The following is a 16,209-nucleotide window of genomic DNA, read 5'->3' as shown; positions in this document are numbered from 1 at the left end:
CCTAGCTGGCAAACCAGCACATGAACCACACAACAGACATCATTAGCCTTTCTCCAAAAGCAAGAGGATAGAGAAAAGAGATGCTCTCCGGTCTCAGTGCTCATGATCAGAGGCTAGGCTGTTCTTTAGAGTATGCAGATGATTATAGGTTCTTTAAGCAATAATTGGAGTCTAAAAGACAAAGTAAGTCATTAAGGGAAGCAGGTACCCCCTGAGCCTTGCCCTAAAGACATGAGTGGTAATAGTAAATTAAAACATCCATGACATTTGAATATTCAAACTGTCAATTCAAAGTCCAAACAATATTAATGCAGTCAAAAAATATCAAACTGCTGAAACATTTGAATATAAAAAAAAAAAAAAAAAAAAGAATGAATGAAATGAAATGAATGAATGAATGAAAAATATTTCATTCATCCATGAATGAATGAATGAAAAATATTAAGTCAAATAACAATCCAACGTGCTAAAAAAGACATATATATATATATATATATATATATATATATATATATATATATATATATATATATATATATATATATATATTATATACAAACTGTTCAAACAAACAAATATTCAAATGGTGAATTCAAATAATCAAATAATCATTCAAATTACAAACATTTGCAATGTGAATTTATAACATTCAAACTGTCAATTCAAATACTTGCATACTGAATTCTCCAATTGGACATTTGAGCTGTCAAATCCAGCATTCAAACAACTGACTGCAAAATTAAGGCAAGGAATTTGCTGAAAATAGCATTCTGGGCCAATTCATTTAACTGATTTCACTTTTCGAACTTTAGTTAATGTTAGTGTAATGTTGCTGTTAGAGCATAAAGTATCTGCAAAGTTACAACGCTCAGAGTTCAATGCAAAGGGAAATATTTTCTTTTAAAGGAATTGCTGTTTAAGGACTACATCTGGTAGGGACTACAATAGCCGCGTTTTCACTGGCGAGCTTAAACAGGGTGTGCTAATGCGTGCCAGGGCCAGTCGCGTTTCCACTGTCACGTCCGGGGCTTGATCGTGCCTATGTACGCTAAACATTAACGTTACCATAGTAAACATGGTAAATGCAACCACTTGGAGAAATCAGACGTCAGCTTCTTATTCTCTATCACAATTGTGTATTTATTCAGTAACATATTTTATCTGACGTCTTGTCTGAGTTTAGCTCCACGTAGCATAACCTATCATCAAAATATAATAGCCTAATGATTTTTGTTAGGTAGCTTTCATAAAAATAGAGAGTCTGTGCTGCGGATCATTTTAGAAAGCTAACAGCTATAACAACAGAAATATATATATATATATATATATATATATATATATATATATATATATATATATATATATATATATATTTTTTTTTTTTTTTTTTTTTTAAATTAGTTTGGAATTAGAAAATGGGAATTATTTTAACAGGGACAGACCTCAACCTGAAAAAAAAAAAAAAAAAACAGCTACATAATTTATGCATTTCATAAAAAAATAATAATGTTTATATTCCTAGAGCTTTATATTCATGAAGGGTTTTTTAACATTATGCCATTATATTTATCGATGCATTACACTAGATGATCAAAAGCAATAACCAAAGCATCTGGAAACATTTTGATCATTAAGTAGTTCTGCCCCAAATGTTTCAGCTACTTTCAAAACATGATGACACCTAGCAAGTTTCAATATCATGATTTTAGCCCAAACTATTCAGATGTTTTAAACTATTTGTCATATTTATTGATCAGTAGGTGATGATTTGCCAGTAATGTGCTCAGGTACCATTAGACTTGTGCCGGTATTCGGTAATGCGATATATTGCCGTCATTAATATGCACGATATTGTTATCGTGGGCACTTCTAAATACTGTGAATAAATATACATTACAAATTATTTATAATTTGGAATGCATTTTAAGAATAGTATTCTCATCAGCTGTTTAAAATGCACAACATCGCTGTATGCTGCTTGAAAGAGAGCATGCGCTCTGATGTAAACAAGCACAGATGAGAAGCACATAAAGTAACACGTGAGAGACGCGCTGAATGAAAGCACATTCACTCTCTGACAGCAGATGGCTAAATGCAGCCCTTACCCTTAGGGGTGTAACGGTACGCAAAAATTACGGTTCGGTACGTACCTCGGTTTTAAAGTCACGGTTCGGTTCATTTTCGGTACAGTAAGGGAAAGAAATGAAACATTAAACTGCAGGTTGTTTATTACTATAAACTTTTTTTAACAATTTGTTTACATTTTTTTTTTTTTTTACTTTTTAATAAAATATATAGAAATTAAAAAAAGAATAAGAAATAAAACACTGCTGCAAAGTTCTCCACTTAATAAAATACTCTAAGTCTCAAACCAATATCACATAATAAAATATAATGAAAAATATAAATAAAGAACTATGATTACAGTGCAGCATTACCAATCCCAGCTTGTAGGCCTGCTCATATTTAAAATATATATATAACTTTTCCAAAGTGTAAAGTGCAGCATCAACACTTTCAGTTTTTAGACCTGCTCAGATTTCGTTATTTTGTTGGCCCGATTGGAATAAAGAGCAAAAGTCTGTTTAAATGCCGATGGGAGCTGCGTTTGAATTACGGCCGTTTTTTTCCCTAGTTGTAGCAATGTTCACACTTGCGTGATAGCTTTTGAAAACTTTAGAATCAGCTGCATGAAAATGTACCTATGTTCCGCACACAAAATATTACATTCGGTCATTCGGTGCACACGTCGCATTTATTTAGAACCAAGCACCAATAGAAAACATTACCGTCTACAGCCGCGAGAGGGCGCTCTATGTTCTCAGTGTAGACCAGAGGAGCACTGAGCAGCATAGAGTGTCCTCTCGCGGCTGTACACGGTAATGTTTTCTATTGGTCCATTTCTGTCAGTTCATGTCAAATTAATTTTGATAAATGAGTCAGTCGCACCTGACTATAAGTCGCAGAACCAGCCAAACTATGAAAAAAAGTGCGACTTACAGTCCGGAAAATACGGTAATCTTACATAACCATTCAGATTTGTGTTTTCCCTATGGTGTTTATTACAGAGCCAACTACTGAAATATTTAGACTTAATAGGCTATTTATCTTCAAACATTCATTTTTATTAATTTATTTATCTTTTATCTGGACTACAAATGCCTTAGATATTGTTTGAAAGTGTTTTGATCTTTTATTGTTCATTCACACTTTACATTATGGCTTCATTAGTTAACATAAACTGCCAATGAAAAAAAAAATTCTGAACATTCATTAATCTTTTGTATTCCAATATTTAATAACACATTGTTAAAATTGAAAGTTGCAACTGTGTTATTTAATGAGCTAACATGAACTAAGACTTGCATTTTTTTACAAAGATTAATTACTTCTATAGTAAATGTAGCTATTGCTCATTGTTTAGCTGTGCATTTATTGAATGAGGACTATGCGATGTCCGAACTGATTACACTATATTTTATGTATTGCACTGTATTTTATGTAAAATCATTTTCTATTTTTAAACTGTCTTAAATTCATTTTAAGTAAATGTTTAAATCATTTTCATTTTCAAGAAGCAGGTTTTTTTTATGGTTTACGTTAAGACTGTTCTATTCATATACTTTTATTTATTGTGGAACTCATTTTAACAGTACAGTACATGACTGCAGAAAGTAAATGCATGAGGAAATACCTGATATATTCTAAAGGGGATATAGCGGAAGCCTCCCTCTTCGGTAGGATACTCCATGAGCTTACGATTCATGGCCCAGAACTGGTCGAATTTATCTGATAAAAGAAAGAAATTGTTTTAATCAATGACAATAACTCATCTTTCATTATGATTCTTTCTCAAATTATGCAGCACAGTATTGTACCAACAATTAGAATTTCTTTCTTCCATGGAGAAGCCTCAGTAACCATTTACTTTCAATGTATGGAACAAAAATTCAATGAAAGTGAATAGTGGCTACGGCAGTCAGTCCCTAACATGTGTTTAGCATCTCTTATTGTGCTTCACAGAAGAAAGAAAACAATTTAGATTTACATATTTCAAATAAAGGTTCATTTCACACCAAGAACAAAATACTATACTACGGTATATTAGCATCCACAGCAACGGCCAATAACATTCTGTTTATTATGAGCACATGATGCTGTTTTGTTGTCTGCCATTTAAAATGCTTGAGCACTTTAAAGTCAGACAGATTCTGCCAGGCAGCCATTTATACAGCACATGTATTTACTGTTATTCAGCTGGAAAAAAACCTTCTGAAAGTGATTCCACTGATACCATTCCTCTGTGTTAGTATCATTACAGCTGTGAATTATAGGTGTGGATTTCCCTATTCTAATAGAATAATGATTATTAAAATGTTATAGTTACAGTTGATAACTTTGGAATAAACGGGCATGAGTTCTGAGCTAAGCCATGTGTGTTCCATCACGCTGGCTGCGTTCTCACATGTGCAGGTGAAAATCAACATCCGCTTAGAAATTGTTACTTTCTCTGCTCACACAGCTGTGACAGTGTGTTATCAAAACATCTATGCTTCTGAAACTTACACCTCTCTCAGTTTATCTGCAGAGCTTCACATTTTCACCTTTAAATTAACTACTGAAACCACTGCCTAAGCACTGCCTGCATCACACACACTTATTCTCAGATGAAAGTGTGGGTTTGAAGTTACTGAAGACATTATCTTTAAAGCTCAAAGCTAGAATGCACCACACAACTTTTAAACTATTACACCCATAGATGAAAATTTGCTGAAAACTTTCTCGGGACATCCATGATTTTTTGGGCAGATTTATAGGAAATTAGCATTACGTCATGAGCTCACTTCAGAGGATCCACTGTTGAGCATGTGATATAATGCTACATTTCTCCAAATCTGTTTGAATGAAGAAACAAACTCATCTACATCTTGGATGGCCTGAGGATGAGTACATTTTCAGCATTTTTTCACTTAAAAAATAAAAATTGGGAAAACTATTTTTTCAAAATCTGAACAGATTTTCTAATTATTCATACACGTTCCAACTTAAACGGTTACAGAGGAAAAAAGTGGACTTCATAAACTAAACAACAAGGGATCACACAAACACAACAAACTCAAGCAAAAGCATGCGCCTCATTGCTAGGAGACACATGAAAATTTAATGCAATATCTGCTCTAAAATCATCTTAAAATATTTTATGTCCTCCGACTGGATGGAATCATAGTCTAAATATCAGAGTATGTAATTCTTCTATGAAATCTGTCAACTATGACAGCTAAAAATCTCTAAACTGGCTATAAGGCCATCCTTAAAAATTTCCTTTAAAAAAAATCCTTTATTTTATTTTTTGCTTTTAGTCCAACCGACTTGCCAATTGTAAATTTGCGTTAAAACCGAACTCTTCAAACAACTAATACAAAAGCAATAAAATAATATTAATTATATTTAAGTAAGTATTGTTAATATATAAATTTCCTAGGCCTACATAAAAACGAAGGCTACCTTCCTTGATTAAAAAAAACCCTGTGACTTCATCTATGTTTACACTATTGGTTAACGGATGTCACACTATGGCCTGTGCGTTCGCTTCGTCTCATATTCTCATTCATTGTCAGAGTCAACGGTTCGTGCTTGGTAATGACGGCTGCGGATGCAGTAAACAAAATGTTCGCGGTCACTGTTCAATGTCATACGGGTTCAGGCACCATAGTACATCTAAAAAATGCATTAAAACAGCTCGACACCGCTTTAACTTGGCACAAAGTTCTGGAAAAACTGCTAGGGGCTGCACAATATTGGGAAAAAATTACATTGCGATATCTTATTTTTCTGCGATATATATATTGCGATATGAAATCTAATCAAATTCTTTCTTACAAACAAAAATGGGGTGAGCACACTTACATTATCATTTTAAATGATTTAAACATCGACACCATCGTGTCAATTGATTAATATGCACGAGGGAGAGAGAGCAAGACAGCGCTTGTGTTGTTTGAAGACGGTGAGCGTGTTCCCGGGGCTCGCTCACTCGCTCACTCGCTCTCTCTCTCTCTCTCTCTCTCTCTCTCTCTCACAATCTCTCTCTCTCTCTCTCTCTCGCGCGCGCTCTCTCTCTGCCCTGTTAAACTGACAGGACTTAAAAACACATGCAAATGATAAACTTTCACTCTATGATGGTTAAGCTGTGCAATTAATCCGCGAATCACATACGTCAAGGGCCCGGGAGCAGCTGGCCCAAACAGTTAATGAATAACGGATCAACTACAACAGCCTATATCGCACATCCTGCGATGTGACTATCGTGGATTCGTACATTGCGATATCGATGCTTAAACGACACATCGTGCAGCCCTAAACTGTGCCCAGACCTTTTCCCATCCTTCTTCTGTCTAGTCTAAAACCTTGACCATATCGGCTGTCACTTTATGTTCAAAAATCTATTGCACGAATCGATTGGACCAACCAACACAAGTTTTGAAAACGAAAATAGGAAATTCATTTTAACGACCTTCTCTCAGAGCTTCTGCCTTTTTTTGGAGCGCGTCCAGTTTTTTTGTTTGTTTTGGAACACGCGTCACACAGCAACTACAGCTTCGGACACACACTCATAACAGCAAATAATACATCTACAAAGTGTTTCTCTTTTTAACAACAGAAATGTGAATTCTGCCGGTATTCAGACAGTCTCATGCATACAGATACAGATTCGGGCTAGAATTGCCTAGGGCTATCAAAATAGCTGAAAAACTAAATTCCAATTTTTTACTTAAATATGATCAAAATTCGAATTGTATTCGAATTTAAAATGCATAATTTCAGTTAGGGTGAAGAAAAGCTTTTTGCTTCTCTTCTGAGGCCTCAAGATAGCGCATCGAGCAAAATATTACTGCACGTTTATTTAAAGCATTAAAATACATGACAAAACAACATAATATTTAAAATAATTTTTATGAACCAATTTATTATTAATTAAGTTGCTTAAAGAACTATAAACAAAACAGAGTCATGTATGCATGCATTGTTAAATAAATAAAAAGGGCGGAAAACCAGTCACACAGAATGAATTCTTTTCATTTAAAAAACATGAAATGCAGTGGGATGGGGAACAAAAACTTAACATAAAGTCTCAAGATATTTTTTAAAAATTAAATGAAATACATTAATTTTACATGTCTTTCTAAACATGTGGATCTCGTGTGAGACGCGAGTCCAACGGTGTCCCACTAGAAAATTCACGAAATATGCGTTCTGTGTGAATCGCTTGGTTTCAGTTTTGATGTAAACAAGATCTTCTCCACGTTGATGTTCTCTTCTTCTTTTTTTTTTTTTTTTGTAGTGGCTTCAACTGGGTAGGCTAACATAACCTTATAATGCAATGCCACATACATCGTCATTGCATCTCGTGCGCCACTGATAAAGATCAAGTATACTTCGGCCATCCGTACACTGTCTGCATTATGTCCTTTTCATCATCCACATGCGGGCGTTTTTTGAGACAGCGCGGACGGTGCGCGTACACGAGGTGAAAGATGAGACAGCAGCTACTGCGGCGAGATGGAATGGAACACGGACTGTGAAGTACCGAGGCTCATTAGGCAGCTTCCTTAATGCACACCTAAAATTCGAATGTGGATTTTTATTTTAAATTCGAAATTGAATTTATTTATTTTTTTGACAGTCCTAGAATCGCCTATATGATTTTTTGTTGTTGTTGACATTTCTAATCGAAAACACAGCCACGTTGAAGCCTACAGTAAATGTTTTGCATTTGGCAGTCCACCCTGCTTATTGTTTTTCGAAAATGTTGCACTCCTGTTTGTCATTGTGCACATAACTTCATGCCAATAAATCATCAGAAATATTGGTCTTTACATTCGTCCTGCCTGTTGTCCGTTGATTTACCTATTTTTGGTGTTATTTGCCGTATATAACTTATTTAGATTTTACAATCGATTCAATGAACACTTGTCACTCAAATCAAACAGGATTTTTTTCACTATAGTGACAACCCAAGAAAGCAAAGTAAACAGTCTCTCATTTGTAGGTTGCATTGATACCTAGTGGTGGATGCTAGTAAAACAGTACCTCATTTTTTTTCTTCTCACCTGATATTCATGCAATAAACATGTTTTTGACAAAAAATTTTATTTCGTTTGTGGTCTATATAGCCTGCATCAAAATGAGGTTTGCAATTATGCACCCAAAGGCACGGGTTGAAGACCCAGTCAGTGACGTCACGATACTAATTTGTTTAAATTCATACCTACGTCATCACCATCACCAAAATTTTCCTTTTTTTTTTTTTTTTTTTACATTGAAACTTGAAAAAAAAAATAGACTGACCTACCGACCCTTTTTTTTTTTTATTATTACTGTTACTGCAAACCAAAATATTTTCAAGGATGGCCTAAGTTTCTGCAGTTACCGTCAACTCATTCAGTCGGGAAACTGGGGCAAAATGCATGGGCAAAAGTTGAGTAGTGTATCCCAGCTTTAAAGGCGTTCACTCAAAAAAAGGAAATCCTGTCATCCTTTACTCACACTCAAAAGTTTCTTTCTTCTGTTGAACATACAAGAAGATATTCTAAAGAATGTGGGTTACCAAACAGTTGCTGGTCTTCATTGACTTCCATAGTATGCAAGAAAAAAATATGGGGAGCTACCCGCTTTCTTCATAATAGGCCTACTTTTTTGTGTTCAACAGAATATATAAATTCATAAAGGTTTGAAAGAACTTGAGGGCAAGTAAAGGATAGTTTTCATTTTGGGGTAGCTTATCCATTTAAAGCAAGACACAGCTAGTTTCTAAATATTTCCCAGCTGTTGACAGTATTTCCTGAATTATGGAGCAATAAAAGAGTTATCCAAAATCTAATATTAAATTAAACAATGTCTTTTATTATTATTATTATTTAAACCTAACATTTTTTAGAAAACTTTTCATAAAAATCAATTGTTTTAATTTATAGTGATTATCCAACTAAGGAAGTATAGAGTTATATTTTATTTTAATATTCCCACATGTATTATCTTGCCTTACAGAGTATGCACATGAAGAGTGCAAGCAAAACGGATATATGAACATCCTACATGTTTTCTGTCATTTGATTGACTGTTTAAAGAAATGCCTTTTTAGTACCACCTACAGGTTTAGGTACTGTTTGGGTTTTTTTTTTGTTTTTTTGCTGTAAAATCTATACTGATCTTTATATATTAAACATAAGAATAAACTTAAAATTGTTAGTAATATTTCAAGATGAACACTTAATGAACTTAGGGTTACGGTTAGGGTTAATTATCCATTCATGTTTTTTTAGCAGGCTTTTGTATAGTACTTTATTATCTATGCATCATTTTAGAGGGTTGTAGTAGGTTAACTTACAAAAAAGAAAGAAAAAAATGTGAGTATTAAATATGTCAGCAGTTCTTACCGTTCTGCAGACCCATCCACAGTTGTTTATGGTCTTTCTTCTGCATGTCGTTGATGACTTGGCCTTTGTGTTTGAGTGCGTCTGCCTCTTTAATGCATGACATGAAATGCGCTTCTATCACAGAATTCGATGCGCAGTGAAGCAAGTCATCTTCTGGGAAGTTCTACAAAATAAAGGCAATTACAACTGTAGGATATTAATAACTTCATGAAAAATAAATGATTGAGTCTACGCACCTTAAAGTGCACTGTGACATTCCAGGGCAGAGCTGTGTTTGAAGCGTGGAGATCAAACAAAACGCCAATGGGATAGTGCCTTAAAACGATGAAAATAACACATTTATAGTCCATCAAGAAAACATAAGGCACTAGCAAAACCAATCAGGGAGTTACTCAAAATGTGGCAAAAATCTAACAGCTCTCGTTCCTCAAGCAAGCAGAGATCTCATCCATAAGCCTTGTTTTGTCCTGCCACCTAGTGGTACAAGACAAAAGTAAACCTATATCTCACACCATTAATGGACTAAAACTAGCTGCCTGGATTTAAGAGTGTAAAAAATCTATAAAAAGGAATAAATCAGATCTGTGTACAAGTGTTGGACATAAGTAACCAAATATATGCATCAGCTAAGAAAATGCAATCGAGAAAGTACTGTAAACAGCCTCTAAATGATCAACATGATGAACGCTTTCTGAAAAAAAAAACTTCTTGTGCATAATATATGTTTTTGTATAATTACTTGATTATCCATATCCATTAGAAAAAATAATAAAAAGAACTGTATCAAATATGAATGATTCATCACGCTTTTGAGGAACACACATTTGTACTAGGGTGGTTTCTTAGCTGATGCATATATGTGTTTATTGACATCCAGCACTAGTACTTAGATCTGATTTATTACATTTCATAGATTTTAAAACTCTCAAATCCAGGCAGCTTTGTATCTGTTAGTCTTGTAATGGTCGGTGCAATGTATTGCGTGGCATTATTTGTTTTGAAACTACAGACTTCTGATCATAAAACAAAGTATTTAAATATTTTCTTCCAAAGACATATTATTGGAATAATGATATTCATATGCAATTTGTATAAGTGGCCTGCATTCAGCCTTAATTGCTTCTGTTCCTCACTTAGTTGAGTAGCTGTGCAAGTGACTTTGGATTAAATCACCGGCAAAATGAATGAATGTGAAAATGAGTTTGTTTAGATTAAACAAGAGGTTTGAAAACACTGTCATCTCAACATACCATTTGAGAGGCGTTCCCTCATATTCTAACCACATCTCCTCCACGTCTTCTGCCTTCATGACTCGGAGGAAGTGTTTCTTGACTTTATCAGTGACTAGCGTCAGGTAACTGACCCGTGGGAGGAGCAGCTGACAGATTGACAGAGAGAAACAGCACAGGTCAGGTGACATGAGACTAACCGCTCTACAGCAGAAAGAAAGAAACAAAGTTGGACTTTTAACTGACATAGTAGGGTTCAGCCTCTCTCTCTGTGGTTTCCTCTGGAGACAGGGTGAAACAGGCCGGGATCCTGCCGAACCACACATCTCGGAGCACATCCTTGTCATCTGCCATTATTATTACCTCTCTAGGTGACACATACAATGTCTTCAGTTTCTGAGCTGTTTAGAACAAAGAACTTCAATATTTCATAACACCAAGCAGTTCTGATAGTAACTTTAGTGATTTTAAGTAAGTGTTTGAATATTATGAAATACATTTACAACTGTGGAAACAATTAAAAGTAAGTCTTATGTAAGTAAAAATCCTAATGAATGCATTGGCTCAACTAGTGACCTGCGTTTGGGCTGGCACTATCTGTTCCTCTGATTAACACCAGATGGGTGGAACTGAGATTCAGCAGTTCAGAAACAGACAAACATAGACAACATCAGGAAGTAACCTAAAAAAACCTGAAATATCTCTGAAAATGGATATTCATTTTTCCACTAATGTGTTTGCTTTATAGTTAACCACTTTAATTTTCACGAACTCCACTACTTATTTATTTATTTATTTATTTTTACTACTGATGAAACATTTGAGATTAGAAAATGACTTTATAAAATAAAGGTTTAGGGTTGTCCGAATTGTTCATTTGATGTATTCGTTTTTATATTTTTTTTATTTAATACTTTCTACTGTTTTGAAAACCATATCTCAGAATGAGAAAACAGCTTCTAGTCTAAATGACTCCAGAAATAATTATTAATAGAGGAAATTAAATGTAATCATAAGTAAAATATTAGCTCTGCTAACATTGGGTCTAGTGTTATCATGTAAATTAACGTCGTTTATGGCATACAGAAGAACCATGACAATCTTTAAATCGACACACTGTAAAACCGTCTGATATAATCAGGTATTAGTGACACTGTAACTATGATCATGTTTGAAACAAAGAACTGACAGAACAACATTACACACGATGAGACACCTCTGGAACTATTAACGATACCAGAATGCCTCGAACTCAGAAACTACTGTATCCACACATTAATAACAGAAAACAGAATAACAAATTACATTCATTAGATGTCTACAGGAAGCGTTGGGCTCTTTTAACACCAAGCGGTGTCATGTATCCCTAAAATGGCACGTACCTTCAAAATAAAAGTCTCTAACGTTACACGTTAAACGCTGTCATTGTCTTTCACTATAAAAGTCGCAGTTAATCTATGCGTTCATTCCACAGTTCTGTTTACAGTAATTATATATATATATATATATATATATATATATATATATATATATATATATATATATATATATATATATATATATATATAATAAGGAATATACATTTTTTTTGGACTATCATCTTACAGAAGGTCATGTGCTTTTGATTGCGTCAATTTTTTAAACTTTTAAAGTTATAAAATAGGGATGTCACACATTATTATTATTACATAAACTAATTTTTACAAAACACATTTACCAAAATTAGAATTGTAGTTTCATTCAATTTATAATTTGAGGGATTATTGGCGGAATTTCAGTTTTCATACATTTGAGTCGTAAATGTTATAAACGTTAGTATGAAAAAGAGACCCCTTTCAGTCCGATAGATGGCGCGAAACGAACGGGAAAAACCGTCAATCGTCACTGCGCGTGCGCGTTTTGCACATTGGGGCAGCCGAGTGACATTTTACATTTGTGCATTTATCAGATGCTTTTACCCAATCCAAACGCAATGCTCTACCACTGAGCCACAGGATGTTGATGGCATTTTAGACAAAAGCATAATGGGGAGACGTGCAACTGGAAAATGTGAATATTGTTAAATGGAGGAAGATGATATGATTAAATGTCAAAGATACGGAAAGGAAAGAAAGATACTGATTGATGTCCTCAAGGAAAATAAAGAAAAACTTAATTTGATGAATATTTTAGGGAATAAAACCGGAAAAACTAATTTGAATGAATTATTTAAAGAACACGGAATTATATCATATAATAATTTAGTGGAGATCAAGGTCCTGATCAGTAGGTGGCGGTAATGCACCTAATTAAGTTGTATGCCATCCGCCATTAAACACCATCAAGAAGAAGAAGAAGAAGAAGAAGAAGACGAAGAAGAAGCCAAACGCATAAACTGTTTGGAATTTGCTTTCATATAACAAGTAAAATATACGTTATTTTGCATTTAGTATTCAGGGTTTATACTGGCTGGTGGTGTTTTGTTGTTAATATTTTACTGTTTCTCCAGATCTTTTGTTGTGTGTGTTTATATACGATTCGTTTAAAGTTCAGGTAGTTAAAGTGTTAAAAGACTTGAAGTGTCCAGAAGAGTCAGTTTCAGAGTGATGGAGGCTCCTCCGGTCACTGTGATGCCCGTCACGGGTGGAGCCATTAATATGATGGAGTATCTTCTGCAAGGTAAACACCAGTTCTTAATTATAACCTCACTACTGTTATTATATCCCTCAGCCATCTAGTTTATAGTTATCTGGTGAGTATTTGAAACTTTGTTATATGAGAATTTCTTGTGTAATTCCTTATGATAAATCACTCATTGTATTGTATTTCGCATTTTTAAATATTTTGTTTAAAATGGTCTGCTAAATAAAGAAATGTATATAACTCATTACAATAATTATAAGCAAAAACATTTTGTGAGGTTATTTTTTTGCTTTAACTCCTGCACAAATTTCAGGGATTACTGGTAATCATTCTGTTGATTTGAATTTGATAAAGAAACATTTGAACAGAAGCATGTATGGAAGCCTGTTTCCAGCATGGAAATAAAAATAATAATTTAAAAAAAGCTTATTGCGACTTTCATCTCACAATTCTTTTCTCATTTTCATTTCTTTTTCTTTTCCTTCAAAAAAGTCCTACAAGACGTTTTTTTTTTTTCTGACAATTTTGAGTTTTGAGTCTCTTTATTCTGAGAAGATAAGTCAGATTTGAAAAAACTTGCAATTGCACACACACACACTTGGCTTTTTTTTTTTAATATTCCATCATGGTTGAAAACAATTTGAGATATATAAACTCAGAACTGTGAAATGTAAACTTGGAATTATGAGGGGGAAAAAGTCAGAATTGTTTGTAAGTTTATAACACAGAATTGTAACAGAGTTATAAACTGCAATTACCTTCTTATTTATTAATTCCATGACAATAAAAGACTCCCATAAATGTGTCACTGTTTTTTTAATTTAAGTAAGATTTGTAAAGTTATATATTCTAACTTTACAGTTTTGTTGATTTTTTTCGGCACAGGCAGTGTACTGGATCAGTCTATGGAGAGTCTCCTACATCGACTCAGAGGTCTGTGTGATAACATGGAGCCTGAGAGCTTTGCCGATCATGAGCTGGTGTATCTGCTGAAGGGTCAACAGGGCAACCCGTTCATGTTGCGTGCGCGCCGCTCGCTTCTTCACCCCACTGCCCCCTGGCATCTGCGCTATCTAGGTCAGCCTGAGGTGGGCGACAAAAGCCGTCATGCCCTGGTGCGAAACTGTGTGGATGTGGCTGCCTCGCACAGCTTACCGGAGTTTCTCAACGAGATGGGTTTCCGCATGGACCATGAGTTTGTGGCCAAGGGTCAAATGTTCCGGAAGGGTGCCATGAAGGTGGTAGTGAGCAAACTGTTACGTGTCCTGGCGACAGGAAACACGGAGAACACAGAGCCACTGTCTCTGTCGTATCTTGTTGAGCTGAGTGTTCTGGCTCCTGCGGGACAGGACACTGTGTCTGAGGACATGAGAAGCTTCGCAGAACAGCTGAAACCTCTGGTGCACCTTGAGAAAATTGACCCTAAAAGACTTATGTAGTGTGACTTCATTTGAGAGTTTTGCTTGTGTTATTATGATGGGTATTTTATGGTAATTGAATGATAAACATTCAAAACATGTATTTTTAGCAACTAAATAAAACTGAAATAACTGAATGATAAAATAAGTGACAAATAAACTTCTCATTTGAGTCATTTCCTCCCTTTTTTCGTTTGGTGATTTCAGTTCTTAAGCTATTTATTTTAAAAAATAATAATGAAAAACATTGCTTCATAAGACTTAGACATACAGTTAATCTGTGTAAATTCATTCTTGTGTGAATTGTCGCTTTCCACTTCAAACATCTGGTGTGACAAACGGTGTGTTTAAACAGCATCCGTCAAAGCCTGCAGTTTTCCTAATGATTTCATTTTCAGCGTTATTAGCCTCTTCAGTGTTCTGAAGTACTTATTTTTGTCTGGTTATTAAAGTTTTGAAATCACTATGGCACATCCGATTAGAATGCAAGGACTCTGATGTCTCTTATAAAACAATTATTCTCCACTGTAGATGCAAGTATAGGTGTGGTTTTCTAGTTGCACACACAAACTGGAAATAAACTTGTGGAGAACACGCATTAGCTCCGCGCTAAACTTTCTGATGCAAAGCACTTCTTTTTCCTTCTAGTGAAACTACTTTCAGATGACGCTAAAGCTGTACTGATTTGTAGTTCCAACTGTCAATTAAAAACCCACCAATAGCATTCACTGGCCATTGTAAGTTATCACAGTCCTTCACAACATGCATTGTCACGTGATCCTTCAGAAATCATTCTGATATGCTGATGTAACAGAAATTACTCGAACCAGACAAATTAAAGAGTCTATCAGGGCTGTGTTTGAAACACGGAGCCGAATTCCTCAGGAAGTCATAAAACATTCTGTGCCACAAGTCCCAAGAAAGCTAACCAACCAACGCTTTCACAGAACAGCTTTCAACATTAACACCACTAGAACAATTCTTGACAATTTTAATTCGCAGAAGAGACTGTCAAAGTTGTTGTTCGTAAGTGAGATGACAACGTCGGACATCACATGTAAACCCATGAGAGTTAAAACACTTCCTTAAACACTTCCCCCACCCAGCAGAACCAGACTGAAATTCCTAAGGGGGGGAAGGGGGCTTTGAACCTCTGGTCTCCACAGAAATATTTGTCAAGAGAATGGCAAAGAAACTGTCATTTGTACATATATATGGACCAAAATGACTTCTAAATGAATATCATTCCATCGCTTAACTCCATATTCATTTATGTGTAACCCACACATTTGACTATCATGTTATAATCACTTATTGTGTATGTCTTTTAATAACTATGGGATAGCTTAAGGATACATAGTCATGTCTAGTATCTAAATAATCGAATTTGCTTGCTTGAATTAGTACAGACAATCATTTATTGGTCAAATATATCATATTCTTTTTATAGGAATCATGTCCAAAATTAGTCCCTGCAAGAGCAGGAAAATTCGGACCACATGA

General features: G+C 34.8%; 2 protein-coding genes across 6 annotated transcripts in view; one reads left to right on the top strand and one right to left on the bottom strand.

Moving 5' to 3' along the window:
* The window catches only part of atg5 (ATG5 autophagy related 5 homolog (S. cerevisiae)), a 28,787-nt gene extending 16,731 nt beyond the window's left edge, over window positions 1-12,056 (bottom strand). For 2 of the 3 annotated variants that reach the window (XM_026284696.1, XM_026284698.1), the window contains exons 1-6: window positions 11,972-12,056; window positions 10,913-11,067; window positions 10,688-10,815; window positions 9,674-9,752; window positions 9,438-9,600; window positions 3,695-3,789 (exon numbers count right to left, since the gene is read on the bottom strand). In XM_026284696.1, the coding sequence (XP_026140481.1) occupies window positions 3,695-3,789; window positions 9,438-9,600; window positions 9,674-9,752; window positions 10,688-10,815; window positions 10,913-11,020 (573 nt within the window). In that variant the 5' untranslated portion in view covers window positions 11,021-11,067; window positions 11,972-12,056. The remainder of the gene's footprint in view (window positions 1-3,694; window positions 3,790-9,437; window positions 9,601-9,673; window positions 9,753-10,687; window positions 10,816-10,912; window positions 11,068-11,971) is intronic. The other variant, XM_026284697.1, reaches the window with a different exon arrangement.
* Window positions 12,057-12,972: 916 nt separating this feature from the next.
* On the top strand, window positions 12,973-14,890 carry med18 (mediator of RNA polymerase II transcription, subunit 18 homolog (yeast)). 3 transcript variants are annotated; one of them, XM_026284694.1, is made up of 3 exons: window positions 12,973-13,068; window positions 13,194-13,324; window positions 14,174-14,890. In XM_026284694.1, exons 2-3 carry the CDS (start codon window positions 13,252-13,254, stop codon window positions 14,725-14,727), a joined length of 627 nt encoding a protein of 208 aa, XP_026140479.1. In that variant the 5' UTR covers window positions 12,973-13,068; window positions 13,194-13,251; the 3' UTR covers window positions 14,728-14,890. The 3 variants fall into 3 exon arrangements, with proteins under 3 accessions (XP_026140479.1, XP_026140480.1, XP_026140478.1); XM_026284695.1 differs by having other exon boundaries at window positions 12,980-13,047; XM_026284693.1 differs by having other exon boundaries at window positions 12,985-13,324.
* The last annotated feature ends 1,319 nt before the right edge of the window (window positions 14,891-16,209 follow it).

The sequence above is a fragment of the Carassius auratus genome, chromosome 16 (genome assembly GCF_003368295.1).
Source record: "Carassius auratus strain Wakin chromosome 16, ASM336829v1, whole genome shotgun sequence".
In the NCBI taxonomy this organism is placed as follows: Eukaryota; Metazoa; Chordata; class Actinopteri; order Cypriniformes; family Cyprinidae; genus Carassius; species Carassius auratus.
Note: the sequence above shows the minus strand (reverse complement) of the source record. Positions and strands in the feature narration are given on the sequence as shown.